This window comes from Crocodylus siamensis, chromosome 4 (genome assembly GCF_052110815.1).
Source record: "Crocodylus siamensis isolate JL-2025a chromosome 4, ASM5211081v1, whole genome shotgun sequence".
In the NCBI taxonomy this organism is placed as follows: domain Eukaryota; kingdom Metazoa; phylum Chordata; order Crocodylia; family Crocodylidae; genus Crocodylus; species Crocodylus siamensis.
The window spans coordinates 202572085-202598656 of NC_143398.1; the positions used below are offsets into that span (position 1 = coordinate 202572085).

General features: G+C 40.0%; 2 protein-coding genes across 5 annotated transcripts in view; both read left to right on the forward strand.

Annotated features, from left to right (window-relative positions):
* The first annotated feature begins 1139 nt into the window (after positions 1–1139).
* On the forward strand, positions 1140–5233 carry ATP5MC3 (ATP synthase membrane subunit c locus 3). The gene is made up of 4 exons (XM_090045428.1): positions 1140–1431; positions 2696–2773; positions 3126–3319; positions 4979–5233. The coding sequence occupies exons 1-4, from the start codon at positions 1393–1395 to the stop codon at positions 5091–5093; spliced, it is 426 nt and encodes a 141-aa protein (XP_089901554.1). The 5' UTR covers positions 1140–1392; the 3' UTR covers positions 5094–5233.
* A 3645-nt stretch (positions 5234–8878) lies between these two features.
* ATF2 (activating transcription factor 2) overlaps positions 8879–26572 on the forward strand; it is a 75824-nt gene continuing 58130 nt past the window's right edge. Inside the window, exons 1-6 of one of the 4 annotated variants that reach the window (XM_090045423.1) lie at positions 8892–9010; positions 13378–13410; positions 14490–14531; positions 21839–21912; positions 22625–22694; positions 26296–26392. In XM_090045423.1, the coding sequence (XP_089901549.1) occupies positions 22647–22694; positions 26296–26392 (145 nt within the window). In that variant the 5' untranslated portion in view covers positions 8892–9010; positions 13378–13410; positions 14490–14531; positions 21839–21912; positions 22625–22646. Of the gene's footprint in view, positions 9011–13377; positions 13411–14489; positions 14532–21838; positions 21913–22624; positions 22695–26295; positions 26393–26572 lie in introns of those variants that run through there. The other 3 variants (XM_090045427.1, XM_090045424.1, XM_090045425.1) reach the window with 3 other exon arrangements.

Below are 26572 nucleotides of genomic sequence, written 5' to 3' on the forward strand. Positions count from 1 at the left end.
CTGTTTTCAGAATGGAAAGGTAGAAAATCAGAGAGGGAAGTCTGGTCTGGGGTTTTTTCAGCCTCTGCTGGAAGGTGGGGTGGGTGTACTGGAGGCCTCCCCACCAGGTGGGGGCAGCCTTGTAATTTTCCCACTGCACCCTCCAGCACTGGCTAGGGATAGGGAAGACCAGCTACAGGCTCCCAACCAGCCCCTAGATTCCCTTCCCCTTGGAACCAAGTTAACTTCTGTTTGGGGGACAGGGACATCATTGCAACTCAAACTAATTCCTACACCGTGCTCTCCATTACAGCAGGGAGTGCACTTCAGTTGTGCTTGGAAGTGTGTTAGAACACTGTCTCATTGCTAAAAAACCTTCCCTAAAGTACCTTGTTTCTAGTTTAAATTGGTCTAACTGCATTACTGCGTTTTGGGTTGTAGCGGTGTTCGTCTAAGGACATAGGCAGGTCAGGCTCTTTGGGCAGATGTTATATCTTTTATTAGACCAACTTAGTAGTTTCAGGCACAACTGCCCTTCTTCAGGCATAGGAAGTCTCCAAGGAGTCTCAGAAAAGCAGAGACTTCCTGTTCCCAAAGAAGGGCGATTGCACCCAAAAGCTTACAAAACTTTTTTCCAGCTACTCAGTTAGTCTAATAAAAGACATTGCATCTATCCAAAGAACCTTGCCTGTCTAATTTCATTAGACTCCCGCTGGGCCTTTCACCAGTACATTAAAAAGGCCCAGGATTTTCTCCAAAACAGGTCCTAACGCACAGTCTCCTTCTAGTTACAACACACTGAGCATTTACTATTCTTCTGTCCAGGGCCCTGCCCAACTGCTCCTCGCAGCGGAAGATGCTTTGGGCACGTCCGGGTCGAGACAGGACTGGCCCTACTTATTAGATACGAATAAACAACGTTCTGCCCAACTAGCGCCAACGTCCGCTCCCCACAGCACTGCCGACCTCCCCGGAGTCTGCGCGGTCAATACGTGCTACCGGAAAGCGGCGCCAGTGCAGTGGCCAATCAGAGCCTCCCCACAGCAGTGCGCGGGGCGTGGCTCTGCGTGCCGAAGGGAGGCGGATCCCACCCCGCCCCCAGCTGTCAGCTGTCCGCCCAGGGGTTCCTAATAAAGTTGCTACAAAGTGACCTTGGGTAGCTTCCTTCCCGCGCTTCCCCTTGCATCCGGGCCAGTCGCTATAAGGGCCGGGCCGCGCCTGCGCACTGAGCCTCCCGCTGTTCGACCTCTGCTACAGCCGGACCCGGTAGGTAGTGCGCGCCGGGCCCGGCCCCATCCCTCCCCATCCGGCCGCTGACCGCGCCCTCTGCCCCGTGTCCGCATAGAGGTGGGTGTGGGACGTGCCGGATCGCAGCTCGGACGAGGCCCCGGGACGTCGCTCCAGCCCTGGAAGATGTTCGCCTGCTTGAAGCTCGCCGCCTCTCCCGCCCTGGTGAGCATGGGGGCTGCAGGGAGCGGCTGCCCCTGCCAGGACAGACCCGCCTGGCCCGTGTCTGCAAGGGGGGGGGGCGGGGTTCGGCTGGAGGCCGCCCGCTCTCCTCCGGATCAGGACACTGTTCCTCGAGTGCAGTGGGGAGCTGTTGTAGGGGCTGGGCTGTCTCTTCCTCCTAGGTCCTTGTTGTAGGTCAGAGGCTGGCTAGTCTCCTGTTGTGGTGCCCTCGGGGCAGGCTGGGGAGCCTGGCAATGAAAGGAAAAGGCTCCGGGTGGGGGGAGAGCAGGCTGGGGGCACGGCCTGCTTCCCTCCTGCTCCTCCTCTAGGTCAAATTCCACCTTCCTGCTGGTGTTGTGCAAGGGTGGGACTCTCTGTGCCTTGTAGGGAAATCACTGCTGCAAAATATGTCCTCATCTGAGAAGGAAGCCTTTTCTCTGTGAGTGTGCAGGCTTCTCTCAAGCAGGAAGAGCCTTGTGTGTGAATCAGGGTGACCTTATGATGGGGGAAGCCCAAGGACATGCACAGGCCCTGTCTAGAAAGAAGGGTTCATTCATTCCTGGCTTGTTAGATTTTAACCTTCTGTGTTGGGTAACTGTAATGCAATCAAAGTCTTCAAAGACATGATTTCATTTTTATGGCAGTGTTCATGGTTTGGCTTGGCTGTTACCTTGTTCCATTTTTCTTTTTAAATATGAGGATAACTGCACTAGTCCCAAATGGGAGTTGAGTTTTATTTAATACAAGGTGATAACATCATTGTTCTTTTTGCTTCCACTTTCAAAAATACTTATAAGTGAGTCAGTTAACTCTAATGAGAAACATTTAGCAGCCGTAGGAACATCAGGCCAAAAATGTCCAGGATTTCATTTGAATTTCTGAAATATATCCTTTTTGGATTTGGCAGGGGAGTTGTTGTCAGGTGTCTGACTTGCTGGCAGTACTGGTTAGCATTACCTATCTCCCAAACTGCTATGTTGACTGTGTTATTTTTATTTAGATAGCAAAGCATGTTCCCAAAAGGTGGGAGTTAGCTGGAAGTGCTCTGGGGGGGGGGGATAATGCTTGATGCTTCAGGCAAAAAATGAGTACTTTTGTATACTCTGTTGGCAGTACGAAAGAGTGCAGATCTACAGATACTAACGCATTCACTGCTATTATAAGGAAAAATGATATGGTGGCTAGTGAATACTGAGTTTGTAAAACCAAGAATGTTGATTACAAATGTCTTATCTATTTTTTTTTTCTTTGTTTTTCTTTCTTACAGATCCGTGATGGATCAAAAGCCTTGTACAGACCAATTTCTGCATCTGTATTTTCTAGGCCAGAGGTCCGGACTGGAGAGGTATCTTGATTTAAACAAAACTCAGTTGCAAAACAAAAACTCAGAACTGCCTGGTGAGCCTAAGTATCCTAATCCTAGATTCAAATGTGACTCCCTTTAAAAAGGATACCTGATGATAATACATCTTGCTGTCATCCTCCATTTCCCCCTTTGCTCTTTGAGGGTTTTTTTGTTTGCTATTGATTCTTTAAGTACCATATTCAAACGTTTCACTCATAGTCATAAGTTTTAAATCACTAATTACCCTTACATGTAGTATTTCTTAACTCTAGTTCAACAGTATACCTCTAAATAAATATGTAAAATATATTGTCTGACTGAACTTTAAATGTCTTTCATGTTTCTTTCCTAGGGTAACTCGATACTTAATGGGGTACAGAACACTGTATTGCAACTAGCACGTAGAGAGTTCCAGACTAGTGCTATCAGCAGGGACATTGACACTGCTGCCAAATTTATTGGTGCTGGTGCTGCCACAGTAGGAGTGGCTGGTTCTGGTGCTGGTATTGGAACGGTCTTTGGTAGTCTAATCATTGGTTATGCCAGGTAATTTTTTCTTTTTCCTTCTGTGCAAGTGCTTGTCTAGCATTCAGATTTAATACTATACTTGAAGTGTTGTTGCATTGATATTGATACCAGTTGTAGAAGTTCTTTGGTGTAGTAGAGCTTTATCTGAAATGGAACTCCAATATATTGTTCTTAAATAGCTTTTCTTAGATTAGGATACTCTTAGATAAATGGAATAGCGTGTAGTGGCAGTGTATCCAATGTAGCTGGCTCAGAGTCCTGAATTGGTAAGATTCAGACTCTGGTATACATAGACCTTCAGTGATTACTTAAGGCAAACTGGGCACGTCTACACGTGTCATTGCACTACAGTGATGTAGCATCAATGGTCACAAACTGACATTGAAGTTATGTCACTGGCAACTAAAAATAACTGCATGCAGTATGGGCTGTTACTGTTCTGTCATTTAGTACTTCCAAAAGTAAGTATTAAATGATGGTGCAGTAACAAAGGTGCCATAGGAACATGTGTAGAATGTGGCTGCTGACTAGCTAAATCAGACTCATTTTTTCAAAGCTGAAATTGGAACTGAAAAGAAACACAAATCTAGACTGAGCAACTTCACATTCTGTAGTGAACACCCAACATTATTAGAAGACCAGATGAGATGATGGATGTTGATATCTAATTTGATTGTATTCCCCTTTCTCCCAATTATCAGGATTTTTTTTAGATGTGGATTCTCACTACAGCTTTGTAGCATATCTTCTACTTAATGTGCCAGCTTCAACCTTGTAGCTTTACTGTAGCAATTAGTTCCATAGCAACCAACTGATGTTGGATAGCAGACCTTGCTGCAGAAGCTTGAGAAAAGGAAAATCCTTTAAGAGGGCCAAATATAATTTTCTCTAGTTATCCTAGTGAAAACACATTTGTGCCTATGCAGTAATGTATTCAAACTGTGCTACTAGTAACTGGCAGAAGTGTAAAGTGATCTCTAGTTCATGGAGGTACTTCTCACTCTTGCATCACAACTGGCAGGGTGGTAATCCATTAAAAACTTTAAGTATTCTCCTTCTTCCCATACAAAATGAAAGCGTATTTCCCTAGAGAGTAACAGATGAATCTGATACGCCATCTTGACTAGGGAGAGAGCAAGAGTTGAATAGCATAGCTTGTCTACAAGTTGCTTAAAATATTGTAGAGGCATTCAGGGTAGGTCTGGTTGTGCAAATGAACTCCTTCCTATATTGCACACAAGTGGAATTTAACAAGAAAACCTGAACTGATATTCCCTACCTGGTGGCTTTCTTTTTCCTGGTGAGCATATTTGACATGAAGCTTACACAGGCTAGGCTTTTTTTAGTTGTAATTTGAGTGGTGTAAAAATGTTGTTTGCTTTTTATATTAAAAGAGGGGATTTTAAGGCTGTTTTATAGTTGGACATTAATTCCAGAACCAAATTTAGTGATATGTAAAGTACATTATCCTAGTTCATTCTTTAACATTAGTGTCACTGTTACAGGCACTTCATTACCTTTTGTATAGGTATAGATTGTCTCTCTCTTCCTGCTATGACACTTGTAGCATTCTGTAAGTCTTATGTCATAACCACAACTTTTTTATCAAATGATACTTGAATTGCATCTTCAAAAATATAAAGCATTTAATACCTCTCATGCACTCTCTCTTTTTAGAAACCCTTCTCTGAAGCAGCAGCTGTTCTCATATGCTATCCTGGGATTCGCCCTGTCTGAAGCCATGGGTCTCTTCTGCCTGATGGTTGCTTTCTTAATCCTGTTTGCCATGTGAAGAGAGATCTGCTTGTAATGTTGGCATTAGTAAATTACAAATGTAATTCTGTGCATCTTGCTAGGACTCTCAAAATGTTGGTGTTGTGGAAATGTACATTATTTCCAAAGTCATGTCATTAAAGACAATCTTTAACTGTCTAGCTATGACCTTCATCTTTAATTCAAACACTTTGGGTGGAACTGTTAGACACTTCTTTCTGGTTTTCCCCCTTAATGCTCATGCTGACTGCCAGCCACACAATGTAGAACAGAACAAATCGGGTGTTCTCGATTTGGTCACAATACCGCATGTCACCTTTTTTAGTCTAAATTCTGTGTGTTTACTACTTTGGCCTTCAAATCTAAAAGAGATGTCTTAAGTTTATGAAATTTTTGTAATGACTTCAAGTAACACTGAAAATCCCAAAGGCTTCTAGCAGTTACCAAAGCCAGCACTTTCTATTGCTAATCTAATGTCTGATTTAGTGGTTAGTATTGCCATTTTGTACATGCTGAAGTTTATTGCACCTGTCCAAGGATCTAGGCCATCTACAAATGACAATGTTGCTTCATAGCTGCTATGAAACGTGAAGTCAAATTGCTTCAGCGTACAGGCAATGGCCAATTTGTTTGAAATGGCGAGGCCAGGGCAATGGTCCAAACTTGGCAAGAACAAAAATTCTAGACCCCTTTCTTGAACTGGGTTCTTTCAGGGTTAGGAGGTTCTGGAGCAGTAACTTTGATAATAGCACCAATGTGAAAGAGTTTGATCATATTACTTTCCTTGCTTAGAACCAGAGGGCCAGATACTTGCAGATTTTCAGAAATGACTGCAAATAATCTGATCTTTCAAAACAATCACTTGAAGGGTGTGACTTACTTAATACACACAATGTTTTGTTAACTTTGTGACCTTCCAAAAACGTCTCTTCCTGCCATAACCTAGTCATTCCTGGAGAGAACTTCCTGTACAAAGTACACCCTAAGTGACATGTATCATCACATATAAAACACACTTTTTCTCTCGCGTAGTGTTTTTTTGATGTGGTAGGGGCCTGGGCCTGTTTTAAGTTGCATTTGTTTTTCCTTCAATCTTAATTGTTTTTAACTCATTCCAATCTGTGAAATAGCTGCTCCTGGTAATGAAGCTCCTAAGAGACAGCAGAACAAAGAATAGCTGTCAAGACCATTTAAAAAAAAAAAAAAAGTTGTTAACATCTGTTGAATGAAAAGGTTAGAAGGAATCAGGTAGATTTATAATAAATCATAAGTCCACTGGCTCAGCCCTGCTTGAGTAGAAATACTGCTGCCACTAAAGTCTGCTTTAATTTTGGATGGATCCAGGTTTCCTTATCCTTTCCTCATTCTTAGTGTTTTTTCTCTGCCTTCTTTCTTTCTTGTTCCTTGTTTTCTCCCCATTGCCCTTGAGCATATAGGCCATTTTGAGATGAGGGCAAGGTAGCTCGACTTGAAGGGCATAGTTCTCTGTAACTGGTGCTGTAACCCATGTGATAACCAGTACCTAATAACACAGTAAGTGTCATACTGGGTTAGGCCAATTATCCATTTAACCCAGTAGCCTGTCTCTGACAGTGACCAAAACACTGGTTCTCACCTTAGATTTAAGGCATCCCTGCATAACTTTTATGATTTTATTGGCATCCCATTTCAAAAATAATTTATTATAGTGCTTACCTCCTTGCAGAGGAGCCAGACAATGGGGATGGTAATGTGGCTATACAGAGTGATGCCTTTATCTGCTTACATTTGCAACCTGAGCCTGCCATTATCTGCTTATTTCCTCACTTCCTGGGGCACCCTTCAAAGGATCTTGTGGCACTGTGGGATGCCCTGGTACCCTGGTTGACAATCACTGTGTTAAAGGAACAGCACTGAACTTGCTATATCTGGAACAATCTATTCTGTTTGTTACCCTCCCTGGTATCCAGCATTATTGTTTTAGAGATATTAGAGAATATATCTCTGACTTCTGTTTAAAATAAGATTAATAATTTTTAAATGTATTCAATGCCACTCCTTCAGAATTTGGCACTAGGTGAGGAGGGTTTTTTTTAAGCTCTTGGAAGATGGGAAGTATATAGTTGAAAGGCATAAGCTCTCTATTACCTCAGAGTCCAAATCCTTCAAAACACATTAATAATCAATAATGATTTATTATATAAAGAGCCTGCTTATATACTATGCCCTTTCTCCTAGTATTCCTAATTCTTAAAATACTTTGAAAAGGACAAATCTGTTAACTTTACCCTCAATACAACTTAAGATATATTCCATGTCCTGGAGTAATGGGACAATCTTTTTGACTAGTGTGCCACAAATTAGCCTCATATCTCCCAGAAGTGCTACTCTGCACCCTTTCCTGTGCCTGATCTGCTGCTCTGTTTTCTGTTCCCTGCCCAAACTGTTGCTTTATTTTCTGCTGCTTGCCCTACTGCTGCTCTACTTTCTGTTTCCTGTACAATCATATCCAATGGAAACTTTGGGGGAAATTTCAAAACACAGAATTACGTAATGGTATTTCATTATGACATTAGATAAAGCTCATCTTTTTTTATAAGTGCCAGCTGATGTTTCTCATATGGGAGGGGGCATAATGGTACTGATCTCTCCTTTGTGCAGCACTTTGAAATCTGGTGAGAAACTTGATATAAGATGCAAGTTTGCCCAGGGCCACTTGTCTCTCTCTTGCTTTAAATACATGCACAGCCCCTGCCATGTGGGGAAAGAGATTCTGGATTGAGGGGCATGGGGGATCCCTGGTGGGTGGAGCAATTGCAGGTGCAATATTCCAGAAGCCACAAGGAAATCCCAAGCTGTTCTTTTGAAATTGATTGTATTACTATATCTACCACCCAAAGGGTTTGTCCTAAGTGTTAAATATATTTTTGTGTTCCTGGTAGCTTTCCTATCTGGGGAAAGTAGTTGATTCAATTGCCAATGGTAATTGTGTAGATGCCCAGCCCTTGGAAACTTTATTCCATTGAGGGAAATAGCATTAATTGGCTGTACAGGTTCAGGAGGCCCAGCAAGACAAAGGTCTGCAAATTAAGCCATGGCTGTAGAAAGGGAGGATAATGTGCACAATGGGACAAGAAGTCTACAAAATTGTATGCTGTGTCTGCCAGGCAGATAGGGAAAGGATGGGTAATACAGAACATGCTAACTCCAAGTATAAACTGTCAATTGTTTTATGTAAAGTTTTCTCCAGAGATTTCCAGGGGCCAAACTGAACTTGGTCACAGGATGGAATCGCCTTAAAACTGCTGGGGGAAGCGGTAGAGGAAGGCAAGCCTGGAGCCACAAGATTCACAGGTGCAGTTAACACGGGAGAGAAAATATAGAACCTCTATAGAGAAAAGGTGCGCTAGCATAGGTCATGGGGGAATGGAGGCATACAGCAGAGAAATATGCAGCAATGCTTTTGGAGGGAAACGGGAAAGAGGGGAAGGCTAGTTAAATAGGAATGGAAGGGTGGGTGACTTTTGGGGGATGGGAATAAAGGAGCCTCTGCTGTATCTGAAGAACTCAACCTCAATCTATCTTTTCAACACTAAGCCTTAAGGTTTTGGGTTTTTTTAAAAAGCAACGCCTCAAGCACAAACAAGCCCAGAGGGTGTGTAGTTCCATCCACACACTAGCCAGCGCAGTTCCTGCTTAGCTTGCAGCAGCAAACGCGCTGCAGCTCCAGCCACACCCAGTCACTCAGCGCTTCCGGCCACACAGACAAGTCCGGGGTCGCCGCGCGCCCAGTCCCCGCCAGCCAATCGGCTAGGGGCTGAGTTCTCTGCCCACCGCTGTGTCACGTGACTAGCTCCCCTCACAGCGCTCGGGAGATGTCAGAGAGGTCTCGCGAGATGTGACGGAAGCCTGTGGGGGACCTGGGTTTTAATGTGCGGTTCGGGCCGTGCTCCGAGGGTGAGTTTGTAAACAGAGCGCGGGTCGGGCTGGGCGCGGTAGGGCGCCTTCGCCCCCACAGGCAGCGGGGAGACGCGGGCGCTGCAGGGCCCCGCCTGCGGGCGGGGAGCGGCCCGGGGTAGGCGGGGGTGCCCGAGATGTAATAACATGGCGCCGCCGCCGGTCTCCGGAGGGGCCCCCTCCCCCACCGCGGGCCCTGCCCCGCCGTCCCCGGGGCCGCGCCCGCCCGCAGAGGAGGGTCCCTCGGGGGGGTGGCCGGGCCGGGCGAGCCTGTGGCCCTCCACCCGGAAGCGCTGCGGGCCCCGGGGATGGGACGGGGCCGGGCTTCACTTGTATTCGCCGGGTGGTGGGGGCCTGCGCCTTCAGTGGGAGCTGCCGGCCCGGCCCATCCCGGTCCTGCGGGGGATGCGCCGGTGAGCGTCTTCCCTGCCTGGTCCTGGCGCCCCGCTACCCTGAGAGCTGTCTCTCTCCTTCGCCTCTGCCCGGGGGCTTCTTGCAAGAGCTGGCGCCGGCGGCGGGGTGATGACAAGCTGCGGTGCTCCCGCGCTGCGGATCTTCCCTCAGGCTTCCTGTGCCGGGCTGGACTGGCAAGCTGTGGGCCAGGAGCTGTCACACCTCCTGTTGCCTGTTGCCTGTTCCCTTCTCGTCACAACCTCTTCACTTCCCACCCCTGACCCCGAAAGGGACTCAGCCCATTACACATGGGTGGTTCACTCTGTTCCTCAAGCAGTTCATTCATTTCTGAAATAAAGACATTCTTCTGTTTCTTTACCCTTCCAGTTAATACACACAAGATTATCTTTGTCCTCTAAGTAAATGAGGCTTTTGGGTGTGGCCTTTGACTTTCCATTAGCCAAATCTTGTTTTTTCCTTCCCATACTCCTGTGAATGAATCTTGGCAAGTGCCCGCTTTATTAGCTTCAAGCTATCTGAGTTGAGTAAGCTAGGTTGGACTTAAAGTCATGTGTGTGGTTAATGAAAAATGTTGTGATCTGAGATCTAAATCATTGTGTTTTAGAACAGTGATTCTCAACCAGGGTACCATGAGATACTTTTCAAGTTGCCCCGTTCAAGCATGGTTAGATATGCAGGCATCTACAAGAGATTCATAAACTAAACCTTGAGGTTTTAAATAAGAATTCATAGGGTGAGTCCAGATGTGCATGGAAGTTTGGTAGCAGAGCATGTAGGTTTTTTTCTGTGTTGTGGTTTTTTTTGTGTGTTTTTTTTTGTTTTTTTTTTGTTTTTTTTTTTACCCCTGGTTATCCAGGGGTCAAAAAAACCCATAATGAAAAAAAAATGGAGCAGCACACGTTCAGGCAGCGCACCCTTGCAGCATGAAGAACGCTGGGCTGTGTGGTATGTGTCACTGCAAATGTGTTTGCGGCACCACATACCACATGACTGCACTCATTTGGATGCACCCATAATGTCCTAAACATTTTGGCCTGTTTTGGTCTTTCTCAGTGCTTTGAAATAGAATAATGATTCTATTTTTCTAGCCTTTTCAAGTAAAGGCTAAGAGCTGACATTTTCAAAGGGTGCTTTGAGTCTAACAAGTTTGAGAGCCACTGCTTTAGAAGATGGGATAAGAAAGAAAGCTTCTGTATGGTTATTTTTTCCATAATTGTTTTCCAGAATATAGTATCTTGAACCATTTATTGAAGGATGATTTGTACAGGTTGTTTAGAGAGCTTACTCAGATTTATATGCACTTATACACCTGCTTAAGGTTACCACCAAGAATAGTCTCATTGATTTCCGTTGAACTAGTCACAGTAGTAAAGCTAAGTACCTATGCGGGTATAAAGCACATTACAGAATATAAGGGTCTCACTGCAACCTGGTCCAAAGAAAACTTTACTGGGGTTCCCTGTTCCATAAAAGTTTATTGGCAAATATGAGCATTAATTACAGAAATAACATTAATGAAATAACATTTTTGGAGAAGTGGAGTGAGTCACCATGTACACTGATGAGTTTATATTTGGGTAGCTAATATTGCACGATAATAGGTCGTTATTATAGCCTGATTCAGAGAGCAGTAATTTGAATTTATTGGTGTATTTGTTCTGGATTTTATAGGTGAACTATACCTTCTGTGTACTGTTTCCTACTCAGAAATGCTGTTTGATTTGATTATATAAAATCTTTTGGTTGTATTGTCATTTCTGCATCTCCACAGCACATTCTGTGTCATATAAAGGTATTACTCAGGTAATACTGTATTCTACTGGCTTTTGTCATTCAAGTATGATTAAGGTGTGCTTATGCCAAGGTCCTGTTTTGTTATAAGACATTCAGATTAGTCTGTTTTTCTTTCTGTTAATTGCATGTGGATACCTAGGCATGGATCCAGAAAGATGCATCTTTTATTTGCACTTGGTTTTGATTTTTCTGAGCTCAGCTTGTCCCTACACCACTTTAAAAATATTTAACATGTAAAGTTGCCGTGTAAAAAGTACCAAAATAAATTTGCATTGGAACAAGCACTGTGTGGTGCACATAACTCACCTTAAATGCCTGGTCATATTACTCTTACCACTTTTCCACCACCAATCCTTCCCTGTTGTGGTGATACCCACTTGTTGCATTTTTTTGTAAATTAGACTCTTAAGTTTCTGTGGGCTAGGACTGCTTTCCTACTTATTTGTACCTCTGGCTCAACAAAACCCAATCTTTACCAGAGTTTTTGAATGTTATTCTAGGACTTAATAAATAAGAATGAAAATGATATATATTCTAAAGTACAGACTGTCTTTGTATTAATGGGATGTTGTTAACCTAGAATTTACAGTTCTTTCAGACATATCTTTATTATTTTCACAGGCAACATCAAAGACTAAAATACTAAAGAAATTAGAATTTTCTTTTTTAGTGTTTTACCAATCTGACAGGTCTTCAAATATAATTAATTTATTTCCTGCTTTTTTCACATAGTGATATATAAAGAAAACTTTAAAACAAAAAAAATGAGTGAAAAGCAGCAAAACAGGACTTGAAAGCAATGGGGTTGTTCCCTCAAACAACTTCTAATTCATGTTTTTAAAAGTGATTGGATTTCAAACTGTTTGCCTCATAGTTAACTGAAGTACAGATGGGGTATCAATGCATATTCAAATAGGAGATAGAACTTTTAAAGATATCAATTATAATCATATTAATGTGGGAGAATATTATGTGATATTATGTGATCATCCAGACTTTTCAAGTCTGTGTCACATTGTTGCCAACAGTACCATTTAATTTCATTTTAAACTAACAGGATTGCACCCTCCATCAGATAGTCCAGTGGATTTTTTTGCACTTGTTCATTTGATAGGACAAATATTGGTAAGTTCCTTCTTGTGTTTCAACTTGGTAGACAGAGTAACTAATCACCAGCTTCCAACTTGTTTTCTTCCTGTCCAGTTGCACTTGTTCTACAGGCTGACTCCACTGTTTTCCTCAGTTTATCTTTTGCCTCAGCTAGGCAAGTGCCTTTGGCCCTCATGCCTCAGTCAGCTGACTGTCAGGCAGAAAATGCTGTGGTTATACATACCCAGATATCTTCATGATATTACATTATTACCTTCCTTCTTACTGTTCCTTGTGATCCATTGGAACAGACAGGTTTCAAGACTTCTTCCCGGGCAGGCAAAAAGCTCTCTTGCAGCAAGGCACATGGTTATAGCAGCAAGCTAGCAGTCTCTGGCTTTCTTTTCCTTCAGGTGGTAAGTTCTCCGCCCTCTGCTCACATTTTGTCTGGGCAGTCACTATTTGATGCTTTGACTTCTTGAGGTAGAGAGCTTGTAATGCCAGTCTTCTGAGCACTCTTCATGACAGCTAGTATTTCAAAATTAATCCTATCCACCTCTTCCAGGCTCACAATGGTCTTTCCTCTGCAGCGTCAGAACCTCCACTTGTTCAGAAGATCCACTTGTTTAAGGATTCTGAAACACTAAAGAAATCAACATTGAAGCCCCCCTCCAATTTCTCCCAGTCTTAGAGCAGTTCTGTTGTCCTGTGCTAGAAAAAAAAAATACACGGGAGCTAGCTGTTAAAGACCCTGTAGCTGAAGGGAGAATAACTTTTGGAAACCAGTAATGATTACTCCGCCTAGCAAATTTGAAATTGAATAAAAATCCTATGGTCAGGTTTGTAGAAGTGTAATTAACAAGTAGTGAAAATCTCCATTTTTCATATATATTTTTTAAAATTCTTGACCCCTTCTTTCCACTTTTGTATTTCAAATCTTATAATAATAGTAAGACACAGCATGTCTCTAGAGTTAGGGGTTTGGACATTCTTTTAATAATGACTTTTTCTTTAAATGTGAAGCAGTAAGTACACTTATTTTGTTTCAACTCTTTTTTTCTGTGTTTTAGGAAACTGAGAAAAGCTGTTCCAGCCTCATCCAGGTCAGTATAGTTGTGACATTTTCTTTAAACTGCAAATACTATTTTTTACTTTTAGTTAAGCAGAATAATTTATGAGATTTTTCCAGATACAATCTTATGTAATTAAAAAAAAAATTAAAGTTAAGGCTTTCAGAAGTGCATGGTACTGGTCTAACTTTGTTCTAGAAATTTGTAGGAACAGAGACTAACAAAAGCAGAGTTTATTTTAAAATCTTTTTTAAAGTAGATCAGCCATTACGCTCTTAAAGTATACAGTATTGTTCATTTTGTTTTGATTATCTTATTCATCAAAACAGGCATCTTTGTACTAAAGATGTAACTAAAGCAAATGAATTTAGGTGCAAAATATTTTGCTGTTGTGTTTTTTACTCTTTTCTAGTCTGCATTATCTGATGATCATACTTGTCATCACAGTCACTTGAACAGTTATTTTGTCATATTTTTAATCTTGGTTTATCAAAAGACATTGCAGGTAACCAAATCAGGAATTTAAATTAGTCTTATTTTAAAATGTATTTTCTTTATCATCAGCCAAAGCTAACTAAGTAAACATTTTAAGAATATAATTTTATGCCCCATCAAAGGCAAGAGGTTGTCATTATCTTTTATTAAAATAATCTAAAATATGTTTCCAAGTGTGCATTTGGCCACTAACAGTCATCAGCACTTATATGTTTCACTCTTGGTTGGGTAACCTAGAGTCTCATAAAAATGGCTGTTTTCCAGAATTAATTGTAGTGTTTGCTTGTATGTTGTCAGCACATCATAATTTTCCTTTATGGACTACCATCCATACTGGTGGAAGAGCAAGAAGGACAAGTTAGTTTTGTAGTGCTCTGCAAAATCCCCCACAAAAACATTCGATATAGTGTAACAATCAGCTTAATGATCCCTCCACTTCCGACTACTTTTTTTAAAGAGATTTAAAAACAGATACTTTGGCCTGATGAGCATGCTGTGCATTTTTATAGCATTTTGTATCTTCAGATTACTTTATAAACATTAATTCATTAAGATTAACTTTTAGAGTGCATGTGTATTATGCTTGTTCATTCTGTACAGTGAAATTTGCTTTGCAGTTAAATGGCCCAGGAAGCTGCATACCATCTGATATCGATACTGTAAGTTTTGTATGGAATTAATAAATAATAACTTACATTTTTCTTGTGGGTTGGAAGCACTGTTTCAAGGCTTTAGTCTCATGTATGCTACCAGCAGAAACCTTAAAACTTAAAATATTTGTTTAGTTAATGTACATGAATATATGCTTTAAATATTTTCCTAGACTGAAAAATGCAAAGTCTAGAGAAATGTTTTTAAATGTTTATTCACACTATTATGTCCTTTTGTTATTGACCAAACAAACTGTGTTGTCCTGCACTGCCCTATTGAATAGGGCTTGAATCTTGTGCTAAATTATATTAAGCTGTATAAAGAAACATTTTATGCAATTAGAGTAATTGACAGATGGGGGAGTATTGCCTTTAAGCAGTTGTATTATTTATAATTTTATAAAATTACTCTTGTACCCCTACATTTAAGCATACGGTTATTGTCAAAGAAATGGAGGGAGATCTGCCTGCAGGCACTATCGCTATGGTGCCAATAGCTAGTGTAATTTCAGGAAGTTAATTACACAGGTGGTATTGATCAAGGTCACTTGCTCTGCCTGTTTAATGTTGAATGGGTTCTTTAGTTTACCATTCTTAGATGGATAAATAATACCAACCTGACAAGAATGGCTTACTAGTATTACAAAGGAACCAAACTTTTTTCCTCATGTCTCCTTGCTATACCTTGAAAATTTACCTTGGTATCACAAGGTCAGATGTTTGCTTCCATGTTTCTCTTTCCTCCCTACATAGGAGTAACATCAAAGCATACATGTTATATGGGAGCTGTCAATCCAAAACACAAGGTGTCAGCAGACAGAACTTCATATACCAAATTCTTCGTGATAGGCTGGAAAGGACCACATATAATAGGCCCCTTTGCCTATATATGATACCCTATGAAAGAATACTTGATCTCCCATGGTCCAGTACTTCCAGTGAATACAAAATGGAGTTATTAATCTCCACTTTTTTGGTCCATCAGTCTCTTTAGATAGTTCAGTTCCTCCCCCATTTCACTGCATTAGTGTCAAGCTTCTTATCTTCACCTTCAAGAGTCTTTAGCTCTTCTCATAAGTCTCTTTGCATGATAAAGACAGCTTTTTTGTTGTGCTTGATATGCTAGCTGTGTTTGTCCTTTTGTCAGCTTTTCTAATAACTGACTACACATTTTCCCTCTGTTTTCCCTCCCATGGAGCATGCTACTTGAGCTAATCCATAAAGTCATGGCCCTTGCATGTGTCCCCAAATCTCACTTCTGTCATAATGCTTAAAATGAATAAAATAATTATAGCTTGGTTAAGGGCAGATAGTTGGAAATTATCATTCATAAAAAACTTTAAAAATACATGTATGTTTATAACAATGTGAGGGGTTTTATTATCTTAATCCTTTCCCCCACTATCTGTCATACATCACTTGACATTTTAGAGTATAAATTCCCTGGAGCAGGAACAGTGAGTTAGTATGTATTTGTGCATAATAATATAATGGGCTCCCAGTCTTGGTTTGGACCTTTGGGCACTATGGAGCCACAAATGATGCATTCCATTTTTGGTAGTGTTTATAAACTGTATTCAGATAATGTTACAGTTTTAAGACAGACATTCAGAATTTAGGTAGTCCTGGGATTAAGACTGCTTTTGCCTCATTCATCATACAGGGTGAATGTTGCATAGGGAGTAATCAGTGTTGTATGTTGAAGGTGGCTGTTATTTGTAAGAACTGTTTCTCACATGAAACAAGGGTAGAATCTACTCTTCTGTGTCTCTTGCTTTCCTCAGGCTGAATGCTGACCTCATGGAGCAGGGGTAGAGTCTACTCTTCTGTGTCACTTGCCTACCCTCTCCTGTTCTGCTAAAAGCTAGAGTTTTCCTGCTCAGCCAAAGTTGATTGCTAATTCAGCAGTGGCTGTGAGAGGGTTGGGCAAAAGGTCATGTGTTATGCAAGTAAATATGGTATTCCTCTTAATAGTTCCCAGGATCTCAGGTAGGACACCTAAAATTGGTGTATACTATTGACAATTTCTTGTCTGTGTCTCATTTATCTGACAAGAGGAAATAAGAGAACCAGTTTACAGAATGGTTTTGAAGATAAGTTTGTTGAATTTGAAGCAATCATACATTTTGGTAATAGTCATAGAAAAGCCCAGAAGGAGTGAATAGTTCGGTACTTATTGCAAAGTGTAGCTGGTGTGCATAAACAAGGGATAGACACATGTAGTAAAAAGACCTGCTTTTTTCTCAGGTCTGGGGTAGGGCACTTTCTACCCAAAAACTTGTGTAAATCCCACTCAACCATGCAGTTTGTCCTGTGAAAGGTATCACCCATAAAAGTCTTCATTTTTGCATATTTCCTGTACTATCCTAGCTACAACATCATTCTAATACAGAAGCAGGCAAAGTCTGGCTCGTGGGCTTGATCAATCCCATGACGGACTCCATTTCTCAGCAACTCTTGCCCATGTTACTGAGACCGGTTTCCATGGAGACCTCAGCAATGGCAGGTCTGTGACAAGGTGGGGCCAGGATCTTATGGGGGTCCAGCAATTCACAGGAGCATGCAGGCAGTGGATCATGGCTCTACCCCGGCTCTGAGCCATACTGTCACTGCTGCAAGATCCCAGCTCTGGCCCTGGAGCAGCTCTCCCTGCCCATGCTGCTGGGGCTGGTCTCCATGGAAATCCTGGCTCTGCACTGTCATGGCCCCACCACTGCTGGGATCTCCATGGAAACTGGCTGCAGCGATGCAAGCAGGAGCTGCTGGGAAATAGAGTCTGGCTGCCACCCAGATTTGCCATTTTCCCCACCTCTGCTCGAATACTAGCATAAAAAAGAGATGTCCTTTTTGGTTTGTTTTAAACTTAAACTGAAAAAAATCACATGGAGTTATGCTGAATCCCATATGGGTGGTAAGAAGGATTAGAATCATTGGTCCACCTCACAGACCACAATCACTAGAGCTGAGTAATTGTTAACACAGTAGTCCAGTATGAGAACCAGCTCCTCAAGACTCCTGGGCTTATTCCAAGTCCATTCACATGTGAAAATAATGATTTTCTTACCAAATCAAGGTAGATTTGCAGAGGGAAATATATTTATCTAGTTTAACTAGATTTGTATTAAAAATGGGTATTTCTCAAATATTTTTATTATTCTGACATTTAAGGGATAAACAGAAGGCATAAGAAAACTACCACATAATATTAGAGCTTACAAGAAACTGCATTAGTAAATGCTATTTCTGAATGGTTTAACTACTTCTAGCAATTTGAGTATTTCCTTCAGGAAGATATTTTAAAATCAAACTTCAGTGTATACAGTAGTAACGGGTTGTTTCATTTTAATAAAATGTATTTCAGATCATTTAACAAATGTAATAATCTTAGCCAGAAATTTTTTTATGTAATATTTTATAAAAATGTCTTTAATCAGTTTCTGAATAGGAGCCATATTACTTTAAATATCACTAAATTGATATCCAGTGTGAGCTTTAATTGCATCTTTGTGTGTGATTAATATTTGTGATATATTTTCCTTTCTTAATTTTTTTCTGTAAGTGATGCATCAGGTTTATGAAGTTTTAGATTAGAATGTCTGTGTTAATATTCTGTCTCTGTAGGTCCTTTGTTATATATCTTCAGCATACTAGTGCAGGACTGATGGATTGCATTCTGACAAACAGTAACAGATAGCAGAACTAATTAAACTACCAAAGCTATGTGATGCTCTTTCTGTGTTCAGATCAGTTACTGACCCTGATTCTTACTCTTAACTTGAAGGAACACAAAATCTAAAGGACAGGAATGAAAGGACAAGTACACACCATATAGTACAGATTTGTGCTTCATTCCACTCTAACATTTATTTGAAATGTACAGTTTCTTTGAGGAGGTCAAGCCAAAGCTGAAGAGGTTTCATCTTTTTCTTTTCTTTCTTTTTTTTTTTTTTTTTAACAAAGTCACTCAGCTAGACACAGAAAGTGTAGTTGTCAATGTAAGTGCTTTGAAACAGTTATTCAATACATGTTATCTGCTTTGCCTTCACTGAAGTCCACAACAGCTTGCTTCCAACCATCGGGTCAGAAGTTCATATAATTCATTTCTGTTGTTCACACAGAAGAGTAATTCTTTAATTAAGAGAAGGCACTTCAGTTAATCTTTTAAGGGAAAGAGTTTTGGGGGCTTCATTGTTGTATTCACTCTTAGAGAAGGGGAAGTCTCTAGTACTCTTTTGATGCTGAAGCATAATTTCTGAAGCTCTCCACTTCCTTCCCTTCCCTTCCCTTCCCAACTTGCCCTTAATGTGTTAGGTTCCATTTTTTTCTCTCTTACATTGAATAGTCTGGAGGGGGATCAAGACAAGGAGGGACAAAATTGGATTTTTTTTCTGATTAACTTGGCAGTTATAGCTTCAGTGGGTAGAAATCAGTTTAATTGTTTTTTTTAGAGCCTGCAAAGTATGTTCAACTATCTCCAGTATGGGAGTGACTCATAGAAAGAGATTTCCCAGAGTTTACTTAATTTATTTCAAGGCCCAAATGAGTCTAGCCCAGGTAAGAATTGAAATTGAATCAATAAAAAAATGTGGAACAAAGCAGCAGAACAGAGATAATATATTGTCTGGGGCAACTTACAAGTATCCATTGTAATTCAGGAACATCCAGGATCCTATCCAGTGTTATCCATTGATTTTACCCTGAAGTCAGTGTCTTATTAATTTTGGGGTCTTTATGCTTGTCCCTGTTCCTGTGAATCAAAAAGAATGATAGTAACATTAACAGACATCAGAAAGATATGCCTATCAATAGCCCATTTAACCGAGTTCTTTAAAAAACTTAGGATCTGTGTGCTCTTTGAAGAGAATGGCAGAATGAACTCCATCATTTGTATTAGCATTCCGTCTGATGCATATGTCTCCTTCAGCAGTGTAAAAGACTTTTAAATGTCTGGCAGTAGTTCATCTCTTCTTGGCTTATGACCTCAGATGGTTTGAGTGTCTTCCCTGTGTTAAACTTAAGAAGCAACACCATTCAGTGTCCTCAGTGCCATGTTTGTGTGCCTCCATATGATTATTGCCAGTGACCAGGTCTCCAGTTCTCTTGTCTTCAGTCTGGGAAGCCAAATGTTTTGTCCACTCATTGTTACGAAATAAATGTAGGAAGGGGGCAATGCATTTTCATTTTGGAACGTGTGTTAGCTGTGGATGTAAATGATGTATGTCAGTGAGGAAATGCCAGTGTAGTAGATCTAAGTAGGTGTGATTGAGATTTCTTGGGTCTAAAAGGTAAATGCTGTATTAGAGAGAATATATGGCCTTTGGAAATGTAGGTAGTTCCAAAATCCGCATTTCCTTTTGTGTGCAAACTGATGGAAAAAAGCCATCTTGATGGTCTTCTTTGATCAAACTGTTTGCTTCATCAAGCAGATAAGCATTCGGAATTACCACTTTTTAAAACTTTTATGATGGTACTTTAAAATTTCTGAATCTGTTTCAGGGTCAAATGAGTTTTATGGGGTTGGGAGTACTATTAGTTTCTTTACTATCTTACATCTTTTAATGTTAAGGCAGCCTTTTGCATCCAAAAATATTGCCCGGTACCTGTCCTGTTGTTGGTTACTTAGGCATTCTGTCTGGAGCTGTCTTTCCAACCATTATTCTGAAAAAAATGAATGATGATCATTCTTTATTCAGCCTCAGCTCCTGCCTTTTTTCTTTGGCTTCATCATTACAGTTAAAAAAAAAATCCATTCTGAAGTGGCATTTGGAATGCAAAGACTATCTTTGTAAATAAAAAATTATTTGTCTCTGGTATTATGATAGTTGCAGGCATTCAGCTAAGAGAAATGTAGTTAGAAGTAGACCTCCATTTTATTTAGGTCCTACTTTTTTCTCAGTACTATTCCAGTACTTTTCTTCTGGCTTCTTTTATTTTCTTTGAACTTTCAGAGTAATTTAAATACTTAGGTTTCCCATTTTATATAGTGCTTTTACATAAATATAAGAATTACTGAAACTCTTTTAACCCAAGGGAAATTATAATCAGGAAGAAAAGATGTGTAATAATCCAAAACTTATTTAATAGTGAAACAGGGTAGGGTGAAGTAACTGATCTGAAAAGGTCATTTTAAATGCATCTTATATGTTACCATAAGAAAGTCAAATGAATTTATAGGCAGGGCAAGTGTACCCTCTTCTTTTAAAATTTTGTTTTCCATTTTATTAGTGAATGTTGATCACATCGTAGACTTGTGGTAAAGTCAGTGCAGAAACATTGTGTGTTGTGGACACATTGAGTCTTTTGGGTTGCAATAAACTGTTAGCCTAACTTGACTTGGAGTGATCATAAAAGAGTCTGTCTTTGGGGGATTTTTTTGCTTTTGTATAGATCTTATTTTAAAATGACTTGGTATGTGAACCTATGTAATTATTGCATTTCCAATAACTTTTGGGTTGCATGCTGTATTGTTCTAATTTTACCCTCTAAAAAGAATAAACCTCATAAAAATTGAACTCGACTTATAGGCAGGATCAGCCTATAATTGAGCCCCCCTACAGTTATGACTTTTGTACTTACTGTATTTTTGTGTTATGTAATAAAAATACCAGGTCAGAATTTTTTTCAGGATAGTTTTTATTTTGGAATTTTTACTGCATTTAACACTTTAGGTCCTTTCCTTGACTGTTTGATTCTTCCATAGGATTTTGAAAGGGATACTAGCAGCTTGAGGCCTTTATCTCTAGTTACTGGACCCTGATTTAGGGGAGAAAGCTGTTTGTTTGTTTTAATTGAAGGTGAAAGTAGCAGGTTAACTTATAATTGCAACAGATTATAAGGGCAGCTCCCTTATCCCTCACCCAAAAAAGAAAAAAACTCGCAGTATGACTTGTTTTATTACAAGTTCTAAGGATAACAAAGCATAATGCTTCACAAATAGAATTGCTACTGCTATTGCCCTAAGAGCCCTTAAGAGACTTAACTGAAAAATATTTTATTTAAACAATAGAAAGTAGTAGTTATTCTTTAAATGCGTTGTCATTTTTATTATTTTGCATGAAGAAATTACATTGAAATTGCATTGAAAATTGGAATTAAAATTTGTCGTGCTTCTATTAAATTATTAAAAATGGAACTTTGAGGTAGGAAGGCTTTACTCTAGAAGTAAACTGAAGTATATCTACAGAGTAGTAAAAATTCAATACTATTTTGACCTGATCCAGGAATTGTATCATTTTCCTAGTGATATTACAAGGGTATAACTACATTTTATTGTTTCATTTCCATAACAGTAATTAATCTGTTTCATTTAATTATAGTTTATTGCCATGAAAAGGAGGACGTGATAAGGTGTTCGCCTTATAAAATTTGGCTTGCGTATGAAATCTGGCAGGTATATACATTTGTGTACATGTGTAAGTATGTAGAGTATTGCTAAGTATAGTAAAGATCTGCTGACACCTTGTTAAGCATATTTTTAAGGTAAATGCTAGTGTTGTTTTTCTGAAGGAGTTTTAAGATGTATATTTTTGTAATTACATTTAAGAACTGTATATATGCTGTGGAGATGTGCACAGGCATCATAACCCTGTAATAAGAGTTTAACAGAATTGAGAAAATAAGGGAGTGAATGATTTGCTGTGCATGACTAGTTCTTGTTTCTTCGCTATTACCTGTTATTTTCCTCTGTTTTTAGAAATCTGGTAATTGCAGTGTATTTTTATTTCAGTCAGCTACCTCAGTGACATTTTGTGGATCATATTTCACAGGTTAAATTTGCATTGTGTTCAAATGCTTTCTTGTATTGCTTCCTTTTAAAATTAAGATGCATGCTCAAAATCTGTTATGTATCTGTTTGGATTTGTATATCTCCCTCACCGGGCTTAGAAATATACTTTGAAAGCCATATGTATTTCAGTATTACTTCCATTGCTTACCAGATACTTAGATAACTCTCACTGCAGTCAGAAGACAAAGCAGTTTTTGCTTCTGGAATACTAAATGCTGAAGTACTTTTTATAGCCCAGGGCTTTTGTAAGTTGATATGCTGATAAAGTTTCAATTACTATAAATATTTTGAGAAGTCTTTTATCCTTTCAACTTAGGTAATACAGCGACCTGTGGAATATGAGTGATGACAAACCCTTTTTATGCACAGCCCCTGGATGTGGCCAGGTAATGGAATGACAGGAATCTATTAATGTAGGTCAAAGAAAAGAAAGGTGGAAGTGTAGAAAGAGCAAAATGTATTTGGTTAGATTTTAAGATTAGAGATTTCTTAATGATAGTTGCTGGAACGGGACTGTGTGGTGGTGTTATGCTGTAAAGCAGGTGGTAGCAAGAAAGTTTGTTGATTTAACAATGCCGTCCACAGCAGGATAAATTTAAATAACCCCAGGTCATATATCTGTCAGGAAAAATATATACTTTTTGTGTTAATTCTCTTGTAATTTTCTAAATGGAATCAAATAATGCATTAACATGTATGATATTGTTCATCATTTTGTTAACCCTCTGTAACAATTAGCTGCAAACTAAGTGTGATGCACACTCTGGTATTCAGGAAGTCTCTGGACGTTAACTGATGGCAGGGAACGTGTGTAGCAATGCACAAGGGCATCACTACACAATGTTGAAAAGTTTCAGAAAACTTCTGAGTCTCCCCATGCGTATAATACTCTGGTATGTAGACTGATAATGACAGCTTTGTGATGTGAAGAAATTTAATGAGATAAAATGAAAGCATCTTCTAAGAATATAATACTTTATTCCTTTGCATGGCACACGTTTTAAAAGAAAATATTGATTGTGGAAAGTAAATTCAAGTTGGAAAAAAAGGTAAAAAGCTCTTATGCAACACAGAGGTTGTGAATGTTTTGGGTTTTTTTCCTAGAATTTGAGAGAAAATTTGGGTGCATCTCAAATGCAAGGATGTGTTCATTTTCAAAGGAATACTTTACGTAGTGGAAAAATAACCCTTCATATTTTTTTTTTGTTTTCATGTACCATTTTTTAGCATATATTTTGTATATCAACATACAAAAAATAAATATGACTAGAAAGGAAGGGGAAATGTTTCTGAATACTTTATCTGGTTATTTAAGATGATGTAGTTTTCAGGCTGTATAGTTGACTTGGTAACCACAAATAGGGAAGTTTTCTTTTATCTATTGTATTATCATTCTGTGTCATGGATTTATATATAATAATTTGAAAACTTGTAGGTTTGCTATTCATATAGAATAGGACCGTACTGGTCTGTTGTGCGTTAATTTTCTTATAATATTAATTCATTTAGTTTTATTTATTTAGATTTATACATGTTCAGAAGTTATCTTAATATTTATTATGATAACTTTAATTTTTGTGTGATAACTTTCTTAAACTTACTATTCTGTTACCATAGCCATTTTCATTTAGTGTAGGAAAAAAAGAGGTTTTTAATAAGTTTAATACACTCAGATGCATCAAAATTGGCAGAAGAGATATATTTTTCAAACTAACTTTACTTTTCCCCATTCTGTTATCAGAACTAGCTTGCTCAAAAATGTTCTGATTACAAGATCTTCCACAGAATATTCATGGGGTCCAGGGGACCCCCAGTGGCTTCTGTTGTTGGGCAGAGGGAAGGAGGTGTAGCATGTGAGGAGAGAAGGGCTGATAAGGGCCAAAAAAAGCAGGGCACTCCCAGATACCAGTTTAAATTGGAGTATAAGGAGAAGGGGTTCAGACTCCTTCAGAAGGACCCTCTGTAACACGTGTTGGGGGCAGGAAGAGAGACTCAAAGCCTACTGGAATGGTAGTTCCTCTCTCCCCAATCCTGGGTCACACATGAGATGTGAGACCTGTCATGTACTGGTTCACATTCTAGACTCTGAGATAGAGGACTGTAAATGTTCACCTACTGATAGTGAACTCAGTCAAGAAAGGGATGAGGGAATGTGAGATGTACATCTAGGGTGCAGACAGAAGTGCAGCTCCCAGCTGTAACTCAGAACTTTTCTGCAAAGCGTTCTGAGTTACAGTGTTACCCCAGACCAAACAGAACTTCACTGTTGGTTCCAGGTGGGAGGGGAATGGCCTGGGAGCCTGCAGCCAGGTTCCCATAGCAACAGCCTCAGCTCTCTGTTTTCAGAATGGGAAGGGGGAAAGGCAATGGAGGGAGCTCATTTTTGGGGCTCCCCAGCTGGTGCTGAAGGGTGGGGTGGGTGAATTGGAACCCTCCCATCTCAGGGGGTCTCCAATAAACCCACCCTTCCGGGGGGGGGTCTGAAAAATCCCCAGACAGAACTCCCTGCACTGTGTTTCCCCTCTCCCATTCTGAAAACAGCGCCAGGCTGGGAGGCAGTACAGACACAAGTTACAGAACATACTATATTTTGAAACATCTTTATCTGATACCTTTTGCAATGAGGGATCAGATTTTCACCCAATCAACCATTTTTGAACCTTTCTGCACCCTTACACTTGTGTTTAGCCATGGCTATAAACTGCTTTCTGTGGCCAGATCAAGTGAAATTTGTCACTTCTGTCTACACCCCTAGATTTCCCTTACACTAATAAGGTAGTTATCTAATAGTATGCTGATTCTCAGTACCTGTTCCAAAGCACAGTTCTAAGGGACTTCTTACCTCAGAAAACCCCCTCTTGCCTATCAACCCTCACAACATTCTCCTTCACTGGTTTCACCCTCCCCACTGTATTCCTCAAACCTACCTTAACATTTGCATATCTTTTGATTATGTTATGAGAAATTCCTGTGGAGAAGGGCAGTGTTTCAGGGCCATCTGGCCTGATGAGCCAGTGTCAGTAGAGCCAGTAGAAAGTTGTAAGCCCAGAGGATCAGGAGCAGACAAAGTCAGGTGCCAGGAGCAGGGGTCCAGATTAGAGCTACAAGCCACAGGGTCAGGATCCAGAAACAGGGTCTGGACTGAAACCAGGAGTGCAGGGGGGGTGGAGCCAGGAAGTGGGAATTGGGAAACTAGAAGTCAGTGGGCAGGAATCAGGAAACTAAGATTCAGAAGCCCAGGCTAGACAGAGCCATCTATCCTGTTAAATAGATTGAGCTTTGAAAAGGCGGCTGCTTATCTGCAGGGAGCCCTACCTTTGTAGGTAACCTGAGTTAGCTAGAGCTAGTTAGGCAGCTGGACAGCTAGACCCACTAAGGTAATTGGGGTCAACTGAGAACTAACTAGCTTGCCTGCTGCCCCAACTCCTGAGACCCAGTGACTCATTTTCCTTGAATTCTACTGTTTCATTGTTCAAGAAAAGGGATAAAAACTGAGTCTTGGTTCAGTTACCCTGCTGGTGTTTTCTTTTCCCTCTTTCTAGCCAGGGCTAAGTTTCCTAGGTAATATTTTAAGAGTAAAATCATAATTTGTACGTGGATTTAAAAGCACTTTAAAATAGCCTTACAAATGAGGAAGCTTGCTGTCACAGCCAAATTTCCAAAATTAGCCCAGGCAGAATGCACAGAGAGATGAAAGATTATAATGTACATCCACTGAAAGCTGCCCAAGGGTAGGGTTAAAAATACCAAATTATGTGGGTATAGTTCAAGAAAATGGACTGCCACATGTTTCATTCAGCCCCACAGTGTCTGTGAGAAAAGCCTACCTGGAAATCTTTCTGACCAAATCAGATACATGTCCATGTAAAAGTCAGCTGATAATTTGGTAATAATGGTGGTTTTACATGTGAAAATGACTTTCCATATCCTTATTTCATTTCAGTCGCATTCAGAATTTTAACTCTATTTTAAAACTTTTTGCCACAGCGTTTTACCAACGAAGATCATTTGGCTGTCCATAAACATAAACATGAGATGACACTGAAATTTGGTCCAGCTCGTAATGACAGTGTCATTGTGGCTGGTTAGTATATATTTTTATTAATGGCTTATCCATCTTTCTCCTGGAATGTGCACAAATTTTGTTTATTTTCTGTACATACTGTAATTTCTATAAATCGGTGAAAGCAAATACCATAGGATTACTTTATAGTACAATCTGACAAGTGCTTATCCATTTTATTTCCCTATAAATCACTTATTT